Source organism: Rhinolophus sinicus, chromosome 16 (genome assembly GCF_057876585.1).
Source record: "Rhinolophus sinicus isolate RSI-liver-muscle chromosome 16, RSI-T2T, whole genome shotgun sequence".
In the NCBI taxonomy this organism is placed as follows: domain Eukaryota; kingdom Metazoa; phylum Chordata; class Mammalia; order Chiroptera; family Rhinolophidae; genus Rhinolophus; species Rhinolophus sinicus.
The window spans coordinates 37,062,335-37,078,322 of NC_142516.1; the positions used below are offsets into that span (position 1 = coordinate 37,062,335).

Sequence of the window (15,988 nt, forward strand, 5' to 3'; positions counted from 1 at the left end):
CAAACCACATAGTAGCTTCTCAGTCAAAGTGGCTGAATTAAGAACTTTTTTTCTAGATCAGAGCATGGAGTAGATACCAAATGTTTTAAGTAACGCTTTTGAAATTGGGACCATTTTAACAAGGCCAAATAGGCACTTGAAAAAAATCAAGTGGTGTCTGGGACACACACTCCTTCCTTCTTTCCTTCCTTCCCAGTGACCCCTTCAAAATGTCTTGGTTCTCATGAAGCCCTTGCAGGAAAGGTGGTCCTGCCCCCAGAGTGGAGAGCTCTTAACCACTGAGCACCTTGGATGGGACCAGAAGTCACATTTCAGTACTTGTGATTCACAGTAAAGTAGGAGAAAGAGGCATGAATTCGGGATGAAAAGATCTGACTTCCACTCTTGGCTTGGCAGGTGTAATTCTGTCTCTGGACAAATCTCTGATTTGAGCCTCACCACATCTGAAAGTCTCTCAGGATCACTGCAAAGATCAAAGAAGAGAACAAATGGAACTTGGCCAAACATAAATCTCTATAGTTATTAGTGTCAGGCATATTTGCATTCATTACTTTATTTATTTGAACAGAAATTTCCTGGGGCTGCCCATGTAAGGCAAAAATGCTGAAGAACTCTGTGTACAGAAGAATAATGTTTTGAAGGGTATTTTTTTTATATTAGTATTTTTCAACTTACTGCAGGTGCCTCAAGGGAGACCTCGGTGACTCTGTCAAAGGAGGGAGGAAAAAGGAGAAGTTGTGTTTTTTACAAAACTTGCCTTCGATTAAGAATAAAGGGCTCCACTGATTTATTTATTTATTTTAAGTGCAGGTTTGTCAGGGGTCCAGTTTTGGTTGGTAGCACATTTGATCGACAGGTGAACTTGAGGTCACTTCCTGGCTTTTATGTTAGATTTGGAGCCTTTCTGTCTGTTTTCATCATCTGTTTCTCCCTGCCCTGATCTGGATTGGCAGGGTAGTTAGGGAGGGTAAATTGGTTTGAGATGGTTGTACTGAGTGGACTAAAGAAATTTTCTTATCCTCTTTCTCCATCTTTCCCCTTTTAGATTTTCTTCTTTCTGTTCTTTTAAAATTCTTATGCCATTCATAAAAATCAAAGTAATTGATCTACTTGGTAAAAACGGAAAAAAAAAAAAAAACAAACTAGTAGAAACATCTTGAAATAACCAAACTATCTTTGTTTAAGGAATCATTTTCTATTTCCTGTTCACTTAATTGGCATAGATCTCCTGCAAAAGACACATTAATCTTTCTTATTCAGTGACTGAGATCCAAAGGATGACTAATTGTGATAAAATACTAATGGTGAAATTTTTCCTAGTTTCTCTTAAGACATTAGCTGCCTTGCTCTTGTATTTACAAAGCTGCTTCAAGTTTTTGTCAAAATGTTAGTTGGGTTGTAGGATGTTAGTGGATATAGTAGTGTCACATTGTAGATAGAGGAACCATTGATGGGTTTTTTGTGTGTGTTTTTTAATGTCTCTGACTTTTTATTTGCAGATGGATCCCTTAATCCCCACACTGACTGGACAATCTTTGTGGAATGAGGCAGACACTCCTCGAACCCATGACCTAAAGCACTTACGGGCCAAGCGTGTGGCTTACTACGAAAGCATTGGGATCATCAAGGGTGATGATTCCAGAAATGATGGCCAACCGGTGTTGACAACTTCCCAAGACACCAACATGAATGCCTCAGAAAATCAAACCTTCAGGCTGAGAGGCCCTCAGACGTCACTGCATTATTTAGCAATTGGAAAGAAACCCGCGCTGCAGGAATCGTCCAAAGTGGCTCCCATGGAAGCTGAGCAGTGTCAGGACCACAGGCACCAGGAGGGACCTCGGAGAGAGAGCTTCCCTGCAGAACTGGACCTCCGTCTGTTGGATGATGATTTGGTCCCTGAGACACAGAAGTTGCGACATGTTATAAACTGGGCCCAGAAGTTCTTGACCAAGCCGCTAGAAGAGCATGGGTTGAAGAGTCCCACAGCTTCCCTAGGGCTCCCCCAGGCTAACCTTTGTCAAGGTTCAAAGGCTCTAGGAAGTAAGAGAAATACCCCTCTGAGTTCATCTGATTCTCCACCCCTCCTCAGAGAGGACCAGTCCCGCACACGAACAGACATTCACCGCTACTCTTTAAGCCCCCAGAATAACTTGTCAGAAACGGACTTGTCTTCAGAATTTCTAAGTTCCTTCCAGAAGGAAAGTTTTCAAGGCAGTCAGTCTTGTGGGTGGCAAGGAACTACGGTTAGGGAGGATGGGGAAGGAAGAGCTTCCGGATGCCCTCCTGCTAGGCTTCCACAGGAAGATTATGTGCAACAAATGTATCAGAGAGCAGGAGATAGTGGTATTCAGACCCCCAACAAGGATGAGATGTTTCCTAAGAGGCTGGGGGCTCCGCCACAACTCAGACATACTTCTGAAGAAAGGAATGTTTTAGAGGAAGCCAGTCAGAGCCCCCCCAGAAATAGTTACTTCTGGACTCCCCTGACAGACAGCTCAGAGGAGGAGCGTTCAGATGAACCTGGGGAAAGCAAAGGGACACTTCGAAGAGGTGTTCTAAGCAGGGAGTGTAGAGGGTATTCAGGAATTGCCTTGTCTCCCACAAGTGACAGCAGCATACTGCTGTCGAAAACTACAGTGCGAAGTGGTATTTCCTCCCCTGGGGACACACCCTTGGAGGGTGAAGTCAGGGAGGATTGCACAGGAGCAGTGGATTCCCCGGTGGAGAGCCCCAAGGATGTCACAGGGGAATTCAAGGCTGACAGCTCCAAAGGTGAAGGCCCCATCCAGAGACTGCCTGGGGGTCAACAAACAACCCCCTATGGCAGCTCTAGTCAAAGAAGAAAGGAATCAGAAAATGTGGGGTTTAGTTTGTGGTCCCTTCAAACTGATATTAAACATAAAAATGAGTGGAAACATGCTGTCAAGGAAAGCGTGGGAAAGACTATCATGGGGAGAGTGCCAAGAGGTGGCCCTAAAAGAAGTGTACAGAGTTCTGCTAAAAGCAGCCCTCTTGTGATAACACAGAGGCAATTTGACTTAACACATCCTGAAAGTTCTGTGACCCCTGAAATGACCAGCCTCTCGCTGAATGTGTCAGAGGGCCCCTTGGAGAAGGCTGTGTTTCACTTACATTCGGGCACCAGTGTGTTCTGTGGACCCACTGCAGATGCACACGGTACACGCAGCAGCACTTGGTTTGACCAGTTGCTGCCACCTGAGATGGATGGCAGATCAGCACAGACACCCCGCGTGCTCACCATGCAAACAACTCATAAGCAAAAGGAAAAGACACTTTCTTCCAGTCATCTCATTTCCAGAGATAGTTCCAAAACTGGTTTGACGAGATCTTTCCCCCTCCAGGATGCTGGTGCTAACCTTTCCTGGAGGGATGAGTCACCACATAAACCTGAGCAAGGGGCCAGTGTACTGGAGACATATTTCTATTACTTGCAAATGCTGAACAAGATCGGGGGTCTCTCTTCAGAAGAGAGGAACTCTTCTTTGCCTTTCCAGGGGCCCAGACTGTCTGAATCAGAATCAGCAATCACATCTCCAGAAGGAAAAGGCAGGTCTAAAGGGGCCAGCCTATGGGAGACGAAGGAGCGGGCAAATGGGTGTGAGAGTGTTGTGGCTGTGGAAGCTGGGAGGGGCCCCTGTCCCCGAGGAGAAGGCTGTGTGGAAGAGACAGCTCCAGACGGGGCCAGCGTGTGGAAACCTCAAGGTAACTGTGGGATGAAACCAAAGCTGGGAAAAGAGTCTCAGGAGTAGCAGATTCACTGGCACTGGTACAACATGTCAGATGGCCACTGGGGTGAGACACAGACTCCTACATATCTTGCCTCTTAGCTTCATTTTCCATAAATATAAAATGGGGATGGTCGTCGTTTCTTTGGGCTGCTATAACAAAAATACTATAAACTGGGTGGCTAAACAACAGACGTTTATTTCTCACAGTTCTGAAGGCTGGGAAGTCCAAGATCAAGGGCTGACAGATCTAGTTCCTAGTTCACAGATTGTTTTTTCACGGTGTTCTCACATCACGGAAACAGAGAGGGGAAACAAGCTCTCTCACGACTCTTGTAGGGGCACTGAATCCCATCATGTGGGCTGCACCCTCATGACCTTATGTAATTCTAATCATCTTCCAAAGGCCCCACCTCCTAATACCATCACATCGGGAAGTAGGGTTTCAACATAGGAATTTTGGAGGGGACCCAAACATTCAGGCCATGACAGGAAAAATTTTCAGAGTAAAGTATAAACCATAAGATGCTATGCAAATATTACTTTAATTTTGGCAGATCAAAAGCCATTAGCTAATTAACAGTAATCTTAGAAAGTAATTATTCTGAAAGATACATGCTATAGCATTCTTCTGGTTGAATATATATTTCTCTCAGGAGGTTGCATTTTCCATGAGCATGATGATTCTATTCATTTTGCTGTCTTGTAGCTTGTGTGGAAATAAGCATTTTATGCCTTTCGTCTAAAATACATTTTAATAACCAAGCATTAGAAAATACAATCTTCTTCTCCAAGTGGAGTACTGTGTAGGTAGAAAATGATTAATGCATTTTCATTTCGTAGAATAAGCTCAGATTAGGAATTTAAAACTTCTTGATAGATCTTTGTGCAAAAATTTTTTCTTATTTGAATTCATTCTCTCTCTCTCTTTTTTTGGAACTAGGTTATATGATTTGTTATAAACAATAGGAAAATATAACATTTTCAAGCTATTTTGAGTTACAGTACAAATGGTAAAAGACAATACTCATGCAAGTATGCTTATAATATACGATTTGGGAAGCTCTGACATGCCTCAATCAGTGCAGATATCAGAGTATATCTGCAAAATAAAATCTATCTACACAGTAAAATCCATGTGCAAAATGAAATCTATCTGAAACATGAAGGATTTGCAACTTTTTATTTTCTACTTTTAGGGAAGTTATATTCTGCTACCCCCGAAATGACATCCAAAACGACCGGCTGTGGGGGATACCAGGAAATGTCTAGTACTGCATGTACATCTCATAAACATGGAGACGTGAAGCTAAGGTTTGACTACCCTTTTGTTTTGTCACATACTATTAATATTTTAAATAGCTAAGTATCAACATTGGCAATCTTCTGAGAAATTAGGTAATCTAGTTTATGCAATGTGGCAAAATCAATTATGCACTGAAGGTCTACCATGGGGTTCTATGATGTGGTGTATTTCACTCTTTCCACCTCTTTCCTGAACTGGCTTATCGATGCTTGAAATAGTCACAGGTCTGATAATCAGAGGAGAGAGATATTGCTGTATAATATTCATGCATTTAAGAGTGAGAGCATTTAAAATAGAATGCAAACCATTTGATAAATAGAACGGAAGAGAACACAAACCAAGCATGAAATTGCACCAAGTAATTTTCTCTATTTACATACTAAGTAGAGCTAGATCTTCAGGAGGAAACTAATTTGTTGTTAGGAATGGAGAAGTAGAAAAAAAATCCCATTAATATTTACAGCTAGCCCAACTTCAGCTACCATATTGGTTCACATGAAAATAAATGTTATATTCTGAATACATTTCTCACAATTCTGCTTTTTAAAAATTGTAAAATTGCACCAGATTCCTTAAGGAGTTGCCCCCAGAATCCAATTAGTATTTAGGGTATCCCCATTAGCAAGACCTCTGCAAAGAGAATATACAAGCTCAGACATTCTCTAGTTCTGAGGCCCAATTCAAAATTATGTCAGCAAAATACAGTAATAGGAGGACACTGTCCTCCCTGTTAAGAATCCTAGCTGGGCTGTTACTTGGCATTTTGCTGTGTCTTTTTGGTGCACAGCCTGTGGCTGAATGAAATGGGTTATATGTAGAGCTTCATTCTACACACAAGACGGGGACATGAGGGCAGTTGCCCTCCCACGAACAGCCAAATGGATAAGGCAGGTGTCCTTCCCCAGCTTCTCCCAAACCTGTGCCATTGGCTGGAGTGAATGGCCTTTTAGGAAGAGGATGGTTATTTTTCCATCAAAAGTCTATGAGTAGCTGTATTTACCCTGTTAGTACTTTGCATCCAACTCATTCCAGATTGTGAAAACTTTTAAGTGGAAAGTCTCAGAGTGTAAGGCCCAACAGAAAGAGGATGCCCTTGATTGCTTGGACCCACTTCTGGAGCAAAGTCAACTGGAGGTCATGACCAGAGTGTCTCCTTCACCCCCCGTCTCATTGCCTTAGTAACCATGAGGAACTTCTAGCTTTTTTCACATTTCAGAGAACAACAACAGAGGGCTTGACTTAACTAATTCTTGTAACAAACTTTTTGAGACCCTATTCTGAGTAGATACTGCCTTAGGCACTAAGGACACAGCAGTAAGCCAAACAGACAAAAATGTTTCTCCTTTCATAAAGTTTAAATTCCAGTGGAGCAAGACAGAAAATAAAACACACAAGCAGATGAGTGAACCATGACATATAGCAGATGGTGATAGGTGTGTTAGAGAAAAATAAAGCAGCAAAGGGGGATAGAGAGTGTTGGGGGGGCTGTGATTTTAAATATGGTGGCTAGGAGTGTCTGACTGGATGAAAATTGAATAAAGAACTGAGGGGAGGCTCTGGGGAAGGAGCTGAATGGGGTCAACTAGCAAGTGCACAGGCCCTAACTGGGAGCCTTCTTATTTATTTGTGTGTGTGTGTGTGTGTGTGTGTGTGTGTGTGTGTGTGTGTGTGTGTATCTCTTTTGAAGAGATATGTGTGTAGGTATGTCTCTGTGCACATTTTACATGTGTGTGTGGATATGTGTCTGTGCACATCTGTAACAAATGAACACAAACGCGATCATTAATAAGCATCCTGTCTACTATTTTCTTTCCTTAAATTTATGTGTAGTTGATATACAATCTTACATTGGTTATGTTAGTTTTAAGTGTATAATACAGTGATGCAATATTCCTATACCTTACAATATGATCACCCCACTAATTCTATGATAGTAATCATCTTTTACCGTGTAAACTACTTTGTTACGTAAGCAGGTCTTAGAGTTCTTTCCACACCAGTGGACAGGTCAGTGTCATCGTTGGTGGCCGCATTCTGTGCCACGTGGTGCATGTGCTGTGTGTAGTTAACCAGTTCCCCACGAACATACGAGGTTGCAGCCAGTTCACTGTCGGCTCTGAGAACTTAAGAGGCATTTTCTCTACCTGTTGCCCATATTGGCCGTGCGGTTGACTCTCAGCCTCTCTCCATGCTCTTTTCTTTCCTTTTCTCCTTCAGTTCAGGAAAGACCTGTCCACTTTCGCTCCAGGCTCTGAGTCCTCAATAGTGACAGCTCTTGCTGACAGATGTCCTGTCAGTGCCTTGTTTGCTCACTGATTTAGCTGTGGAAAGGAACTCTGTGTAAGAGGATTCCGAAATGTATTGTGTTGGCATGTCACAGACAGTTGTGGTGTCACTGACATTCTTATGCTTCATTTCTCCCAAAGTCTCTACAGTCTACCTTCTGTGTCCAGGGGTTTACCATCTGTGGATGCAACCAACAGTGGATGGAAAATATTTGAAAAGAAAAATGTTACGTTGTTGCTGATGTGTATTAACTATGTAGTTAGGCCTATAATGGTTGTGTCCCTACAAGTACAGACTTTTTTTCCTTGTCATTATTCCCTAAACAATACAGCATAACAACTATTTACATAGCATTTATATTAGGTGGTATAAGTAATCTAGAGATGATTTAAAGCATACAGGAGGATGTGTGTACATTATTTGCTAATACTGTGCCATTTTATAGGAGAGACTTGAGTATCTGAGGATTTTGGTATCCACGAGGGTTCTGGAACCAGTCCTCTGCTGATACCCCCTGGAACTGAATGGCCTCAGCCGTGCTGAACATGACAGTCTCATTCTGGCCTCTAGTGGATGATGCTGTTTCCACATGCAGGCTAGTTATGCTGGTTTAGCAATCTCTGCTACAAACAAACTGTGAAAAACATCTTTTCAAAGGTCAAATGCTTTCCCTCTACCTTCCAAATATGTAACTTGTTTGTTTCCTGACCTAAAATCCTGCATTGTATCTTTTTTCTCTTGTAGAAGATCTTGGAAATATTTAGGAAATTAATAACCAAAGTGATTTGAGATGAATGCATTCCTTTTGACATTTATAACATTTTGTGTAGTTCTTTGTATGCAGGGGTGGCTTTTATGGCAGTCGTCTTCTCTTTGCTTCTTTCATTGTCTAAATACTTAAGGTTTTAATTTATTTCTCTAGTTAAATATTTTCTCGATGTTTATCCCTTTCCCCATTTATTTACAACTTTTTAAATTGTATGGTAGCAGAAAGCTACTCTTTCTGCCTTTTCTCATTCTTTTTGTCTTTGTTTTTCTTTTAAACAAAGTATAACACGACTTACATAGAATTTACATTGTATTAGGTAGCATAAGTAACCATTTCTGCTTGCTCAGGAGGATGCAGTGCCCTGAGCATGTATAACTGAAGTGTCCTCTGTGAGTGGCTTGCTGAGCGGGAACCTCACTTTATTTTCCAGACCCATTAAGTGAGCTCATTCTGCCTGAAATGTTGGGCTGAGGTGAATGGTGGGTGGTAAATGCTGAAAGGTACCTGAGGTCCAGTAATTGGCATCCTTATTTCCATGTGGCACTGCTTTAGTCCAATGGGTTAATAAAATGGGGCTGCTCTCTGGGGTCTGCCATCATGGCAGCTGGCATGGGGGTTCATCCACACGTAAGACTATGCGGAGAGTGGAAATGAAAGGCAATGAATTATGCATAAGGAAAGAGCTTTCCTTATTCACTAAAATCGGCAGGACATTTGATGTTCATATTTTTAGACAGTAAAGAGAAAGGGGTGAAGTCTGTTGAGTTGTTTTTTCCTAAGTTGTATGTTAGGTTGTCTGTTTCCTTTGAACATAAGTGTTATGTAGTCATAGATTTCAGGTGGCTCCATATTTCCAAATTATATGTGTTTGGGTAATTTAGCACGGGTCACATTATTTGGGCAATCCTGATGTTACATATTAAAGGGATGGTGAACTGTGGTCACCTAACTAGTAAACAAAATGGTCCAACAGGTCGTTTTGTTCTGGGGGCATCTCTTAGACCAAAGAGATTTTGTGAGCTGTATGTGACTGCGATGACATTGAGGAGATGTACACATATGAACTTCCAAACGACGATTTTCTCTGATATGCAAATGCAAGGTAGTGCAGTCATCAAGCAATTAAATTGTTCCCCTGTGCTTTTATTGCCATAGATCTCAAAGCATTTCAAGACCAAACTCGGCTGAAGCAGAGGGAACCTCTACTGGGACTTAACCCTGTGCTTGTGCGGTTGGTAGGTAGCCAAGTCATTAATATGCCAAGTGGTCAAATCTGTCAGATGGAAATGAAGAGAGAACAGTTGCATGTGCCAGACCTAATTAAGATAGAAAAACCAAGAGGAGCTGATAAACAGGGGTGAAGAAAGGGAACCTAGGTCCTTGACTTTCCAAGTGCTAGCCTGTTAACATCAATTTTTAGAGAATCACTCATAAAAATCTATGGTTTCAAGAATAATTTTTAAAACTTTCCTCCAAAACTTCCTTATTAGAGACTTATCATTGAATGCCACTCGCATCATTTTTTATACTATAAATATAGGCTCAATCCCAGCAGCTCTTCGTGTTGATGGACCAACATGCTCATCAGAACCTCAGCAAAGACCTCTCTCCAGGTTGGTCTTTCTGTGTGTCTCGTGGGCTGCGTTTACATGGTAAAGAGGACAGGCTTCCTGAAGAGGTAAAGCGACTGCTATGACTAGGGGCTACGCTGCCCCTCGGGAGAGTGCAGCCTTCCACAGCCTTCCATTGTGTTCAGAGTTGTCAGCGACAGCCTTCACGGAAGGCCAGCTTGCCCTTCCTGTTTAGAGAACCATTTGTTCATTAAAGGAGCTGCACTAGAGAATTTTCATCAATCCGAGAGATGGGTAAAGATTTAATTGACCTGATGAGGGTGGATTTCTATGTCTACAGTTTGCATCTTGCCCTCTGAGTTGCTATAAAGACTGATTTGCACGTATCACCACCACCTGAAGTGAACTCCCACAGGAGTGTTGGAGATACAGGGAGGCAATAATTAAAACCTCTTTCTTCCCTTCCCAATTAAGGGATGATAAGAGTCAGAGAGATTACAATGTTGGCTTTATAATGCAGGGCTGAGTTATGAGTTCAAGTTGGCTTTGGACTAACGAGACACAGATAGGTTTTCATCTCGTGTTATGTTTCGGGGGCTTTATAGAAAGATACAACGCGGGAGATACAGCAAGCACAGTGTCTTCACCTTAACAAGTGAAGGACTGGCTCTTGTTACCCTGTTTCCCACATGAGGTACGTAAGGCTGCCATGGGCTTGAATGAGAGCCAAGGTGTGTGCACTCAGCTGGACCCACAGACGTCATCGTTCTTCTTCCCCATTAATGTTTCATATCATTCTGGTCATGCAGGCCCACACCTACATGCCAATCCAGGTGCAGAGTCACTCAACAGAGAGGGAAAGACAGTCCCCATTTATCTTAACTGCCATTTCTAAGGTAGTGCGGAGGGGGGGGGGGCAGGCTGTTTGTTGGCCCCGTGTTAACTGTCTTTCTGTTACTAATTTAACATGTATCCAGTGAAATGCCTGATCCTCCCCCCCCCAACCTGCTCCTCTCACAGCCTCCATATCTTGGTCAAGTCCAACTCCATCTGCCAGCGGTGCAGACCAAAAACCTTGGGCTAACCCATGGCTCCTTCTCTCTTCCAAGTGCCACACATACTGCCACCACCCCTGCCCAGGCCACCATCCCATTGTTGGCTTGCTAGGCAGTCCCAGACCCTTCTGACAGGGTCAGACAGGTGACCTCTGCCCCTGCCCTTGTGTCAGGACTTGGGAAAAAAAGGGCCCTGAAGGGGTTGAGCAGACTTCCTTTTTTGAAAATCACCAAGCAATAATTCCCTCTCCTGGGGTGAGTGATGGGTGGGAGACGGGGGGGGGGGGAATTACTTAAAGTGAAGTCCCACCACATACAAGCATAAAGCCCCTGACACGACAACTGTGATTTAGTAAGAAGATGCTGGTGGACCAAGTGCACGCCCCAGAGCAGGCCTCCAGCAGAGGGCGCAGCCTGTCATTCCTAGTTGCAGTGCGATATCTGAGTGCAAAACACCGATGGTGAAACAACCAGCGCACGGATCTTGCTTTCTGATACCATTCTCTCGTAAGAGGAATCAGTCTCCTCGGAAAAACGACGGATTCTAGGACCAGTACAAGGAATATGCAGGGAATACAGTAGGAGTATACCACAGGGAATACCCTGGATTGCCAGAAGTAAGGAATTGCTCAAAAAACAAAAGGATGGGGCATGTCAAAGGAACACAAGAGCGATCCTGGAAGAGCTGACCAAAGCGGGAGTAATTTGAGCAACAAAATTAATAATATATTATTGGGTTATAACTGAAAGTATAAAATAAACATCTGTGAGTCCATGTTGATATAAATGGATGAAGGAATAATAAATGGAGAAGAAAGAAATTTTCCTTAAAGAATTCCAAATAATTCATGTATTAATTATTAACTTATATAATGAGGACGTGGAACTTGTTGAAGAACAAAATTCATCTGAGTACATTTGAAGATCTAATTGACTTTATTAAGTGATTCGTGAATCAGGCAGCATCCCATCTAGCAGCTAGAAGAGGGGTGAGAGGGGCTAGACAAAATGGGAGGTTTTTGTAAGAAGAAAGGTGGGACAAGGGAGCTATTAGCAAAAGAAAAGAAAGGACTATTTTTAGGTCAGGACAGCATCTTTTTGGGGGGAGGGGCTCAGCAAGGGTTTTATCATACATATTGCATCTTCTTCCTATGGGGGATGGAGAGGGCCCATGTGACAGGTGACCTTCCCAGTGCTTGACCAGAAAATTCCAGACTGGTTGATCAAGATTACGTTTCTGGTGAAGGTAGAAACTGTAATTAGGTCATGGGCTTTAGTACAAGTGACACCATTTTAGGCCTCTGGTTTTCTGTTTAATAGCCCCATAATTTGCGTATGGGTTATACTTAGTGGCTTATTGGAGTATGGAAAGGAGAAAAAAGAACCTTCGGGGGGAGAAACCTGGCAAGCCCTACCTCAGACCAGTGGTCAAGGCCACATCGACAATGACAAGTCATACTGACAGCACACAGCCCATGACGTATAAGCAAGGCACTACACCTCTGTAGTCGTCTTCTCCCAAATCCATAAACCCTGTCTAACCACAAGAAAAACATCAGACAAATGCAAATCAAAGAACACCCTACAAAATACCTGACCAGTACTCCTCAGAATTGTCAAGGTCCTGAAAAACAAGGAAAGTCTGAGAAACTACCTCAGGTGAGAAGCTCCTAAGGGAACACGATGACTGAATATAACGTGGTACCCGGGATGGGACACTGGAACAGAAAAAGGAGGTTAGCGGAAAAACTACAAAAACATGAATAAAGTGTGGAGTTTTTAAATAGTAATTTTCCAGAGTTGGTTTCTTGGGTAGTGAAAAAAATACCATGGTGATGTAAGGCGTTGACAGGCGAAACAGAGTGAGGGGTATTCAGGAACTCTCTGTACTACCTTTGAAGTTTTTCTGTATGTGTAAAACTATTCTAAAATGGCAGTTTATTTAAAAAATGTTATGCAGAATTAGTAAGCATTTCCACTTGGAGCCTAAGTCCACACAGCCTAGAACTTCAGTGGCTGATCCGACATTAATTCTTGGAAGAGCTCCATTGGATGTGATTGAACAGCCTGCTGAAAAATGCCTTTTATGCCATTAGGGTTTAGTATAATTGTTTCACCTGTTTATGCAAATATTCTATCCTTAGACCCTGCTGGTTGATCTTCAGCCATTTATATTACCTAACTTACATTCTCTATCTTTTTTTTTTTTTAGATATATATGATTCTTGTCTCAGTTGTCACATTCACTACCATAAAGAAACATCTATTTAGATTTTAATATCCAACTCCATATGTATGAGGCCATTTAGAGGGAGGAAATTATTGTTTACTGGCTGCTTCCTACGTACCAAGCACTGCTGTTAGGTGCTGTTTCATTCAATCCAAATTATGCAGAGGGTTTGCATTCTGCCCACCCCAGGAATGGATTTTGCTCTCTAAGACTCATTGAAATGATTAAAATTACTGTTATCCTGATTTTTTTGTATAAAATTCCATTCATCATAGTGAGGCTGGAGAAGAGATATTCTATGGGGTGAGTGTCCACAGTACTTTACTTTTCTCTGATCTTACATAACTGTAGCTAGTTACACTTTACTCTTCGTTCTCTCTCATCTTTCATCGCGTGGCTGTGTGTCTGTTTTTCCCTCCTGTGGGTCTGGCTGCAGAGTGTGATTCTAGTTCAACCATGTCAGCAGGCAGGGCAGGGACCTGGCCCTAGGGCTGCTCCCCGCCAGCATGGGAGTGCAGTCTGATGGGCAAGCACAGGGTTTTGGGTAGTTCTTCTCTATGCGTTTTCTGGTGTTGCCCACTACTCCTGTTGTACTTGTATTGAAACCAAGGCTCCCTATGACTTTGATTAAATTTAGTTTTAAATCCTAACTCTAGAAGCCATATCCCTCTCTCTATATACCTCTATACCTCTGGACCGCTGGCAGGCGCAAGATAACATCTTGACCTAAGTTATGTTTCAGCTCCTGAGCCCTAAGGTGGAATGAACCCCTGGTTACTTTCCATGAGACCAGACATAGGGACGCTGGAAAAGACCTCAGAACTGTCCTCAAGACCTAAAGAAATGATTTATTACCCTTACTTCACCTCCAGCCAATCAGCTCCCAGCACAGCCCTATTCCCCCTCAACCCATGGTGTTGGTGTCTTGATTTTGCCCAATATAAACTATAACCTACACACCATTGGGGAGTCAGTTTTTTAGAGCATAATCTTCCCATCTCCATATAGGACATTTCAATATTAAACTATGTTTTCTTTCTATACTGCAAACTCCTGTTCATGCATGTCTTTGGGCCAGTGTGTGCAGGCAGGCGGACTCAAGGAAAAACATTGGGGTTCCAGTAACAGTATCACAGAAGCAAGGAATACCAGCAGCTCTGCACAGCAAGCACATTCCTTATTCTGTACTTAAAACCTGGAGGAGGCCTAGCATAGGGGTGGATGGGTTCATTTAACTTTTGGAGCTTGTAACTGGTTTCTCACTAGAATCCTGGCCACACTGTTCAATGCACATTCTTAAGGTTTTTCAACAGTAAAGCCATCTGTATAAGAAATAATCATAAAACAGCTTGAATTTCAACATGATGTTACTATTTTCTTTTTCTCTATGATAAAATTGTACTCGCCATTGCTTCAGTTAACCTGGAGCCATGAGCTATACTTGCTCCTGAGGTGGTCAGCAGTCTTTATCACTGTTGTCATTATATAACGAGATTTTTTTTCTTAATTTTTAAATTTTGGAATAATTTTATATTTACAGAAAAGTTGCAAAGATAGTATAGAGTTCCCATATGCCACCATTCATCCAATTTTCCCTAGTGTTAATATCTCCAAATAATGTTTTAATCCAAGCCATTGCAAAACAAAACTTTTTTTTGACACAGGGGACGGTGAGGCAGGTGGGAGGAAGGGGACGAGTTTGCTACTTGAAGTCAGCAATTCTTCAAAGGAAAATAATGGTCAAGCTTAAGTGTTTTAAACATTGTAAGCTTCTGTTTACTCCAAGGGACAGTGTGTAAGGGCCTGATATAATCCCAGACCACATGGTTCTTTTCCACAGATTCCAAGTGTTTAAAAAGTAATGGCTGAAAATTGTGACCAAGCTGTGCTATACAATTGTTCAGATAAAATGAGGGAATTCACCTGGAGGCTTTCCTGTTGTCATTACCTGTATTCTTTTAGTCTTAGTATGTCAAGAAGTAATAAAGGGGTAGCTGTGAAGTGGAAGGGGCTATTTCTGCAGGGGATTATGATTCGTGCCTGCCAGTTAACCAGCCTGTAGTAGGAAAATATAACAAAGTAAGATGTCCTCTGTCTGAAGAAAGGCCACCATCTTTTCTGGAATGGTTGTTAACAAATTGGTTTTCCTGGTGAATGAAAGTTCAAAACCCACGGACTTGTCACAACTTCCAGGTCAGGCTTTCCTGTCTCTGAATTGAGTGTGGTTACTTATAGCCTTCTTGAGATTGTGGGGGCATTTGCTCATTAGACTAGAGGGATATGTCACTGTTTAGTTTTCTCTGATGGGTCTCATGTGCTAAATTTCTTTTCTTCATCTAGGATCTGTTGAAAAATTCTTTTGCAAGAATATGCCTCAAGATGTGGAGAGAGAAAATGAGGTACATGGGCCACGCACTGTGTGAATAATCTACATGTCAGTCTCATTGTTACTTAATTTTGAATAATCCCAGTGTTTCCAAATGGGAAAAACCTTGCTCGAGTAGGAAGGTCCCTAAGTGATTGAGGAGCATGGATCTTGGTGGATGGGAGAAGCTGATGAGTTCCTGCAATATGATTTTTCCTAAAGCCAGGTGAGGATTTGAGAGTTTTTCCCCCCAGTACTCATTGTGTTAGCAGAATTATGGCAACTGGAGTGAAAACGTCTTTAAAGGGGATTATTGGTGATTACGTACATTAATAAGTGATTTAATGCAGGTGGGAAACTTGGCAAACAGCCAGGCCTCTTCCAGGTGTTCCTCTTTTCTTTTTTAGGCATCTTTAAAAAAAGAAAAAAACATGCAATGTTGTCCTTAAGCAGCAAGATACAAAGTGCAGCATTCACAGAATAAAAATATTGAGTGCTGTGAAATCCATAATCCTAAGTAAAATGAAAGGCTGAGAATGTGAAACTGATCACATAAATGAGGGGCAAGCTCATCTAAGAACCAGTGTTTTTCCTTTGTGTGTAGGTGGATGCCCCCTGATCCCTTAGAATTAAACAGATAATTTATAGTCCATTTTT

The 15,988-nt window shown here is 42.1% G+C and overlaps 1 protein-coding gene across 15 annotated transcripts in view; it reads left to right on the forward strand.

Moving 5' to 3' along the window:
• The window catches only part of LOC109457324 (S-phase kinase-associated protein 2-like), a 97,828-nt gene that overhangs the window by 8,525 nt on the left and 73,315 nt on the right, over window positions 1-15,988 (forward strand). For 6 of the 15 annotated variants that reach the window (XR_016019410.1, XR_016019409.1, XR_016019405.1 and 3 more), the window contains exons 2-3: window positions 1,500-3,726; window positions 4,949-5,063. Coding sequence is in view for 4 of the 15 variants with exons in the window: in XM_088793367.1 (XP_088649493.1) it covers window positions 1,500-3,726; window positions 4,949-5,063 (2,342 nt within the window). In the remaining 11 variants the exon portion in view is untranslated. Of the gene's footprint in view, window positions 1-1,499; window positions 3,817-4,948; window positions 5,064-9,265; window positions 9,346-15,306; window positions 15,558-15,988 lie in introns of those variants that run through there. The other 9 variants (XM_088793369.1, XM_074330590.2, XM_074330592.2 and 6 more) reach the window with 6 other exon arrangements.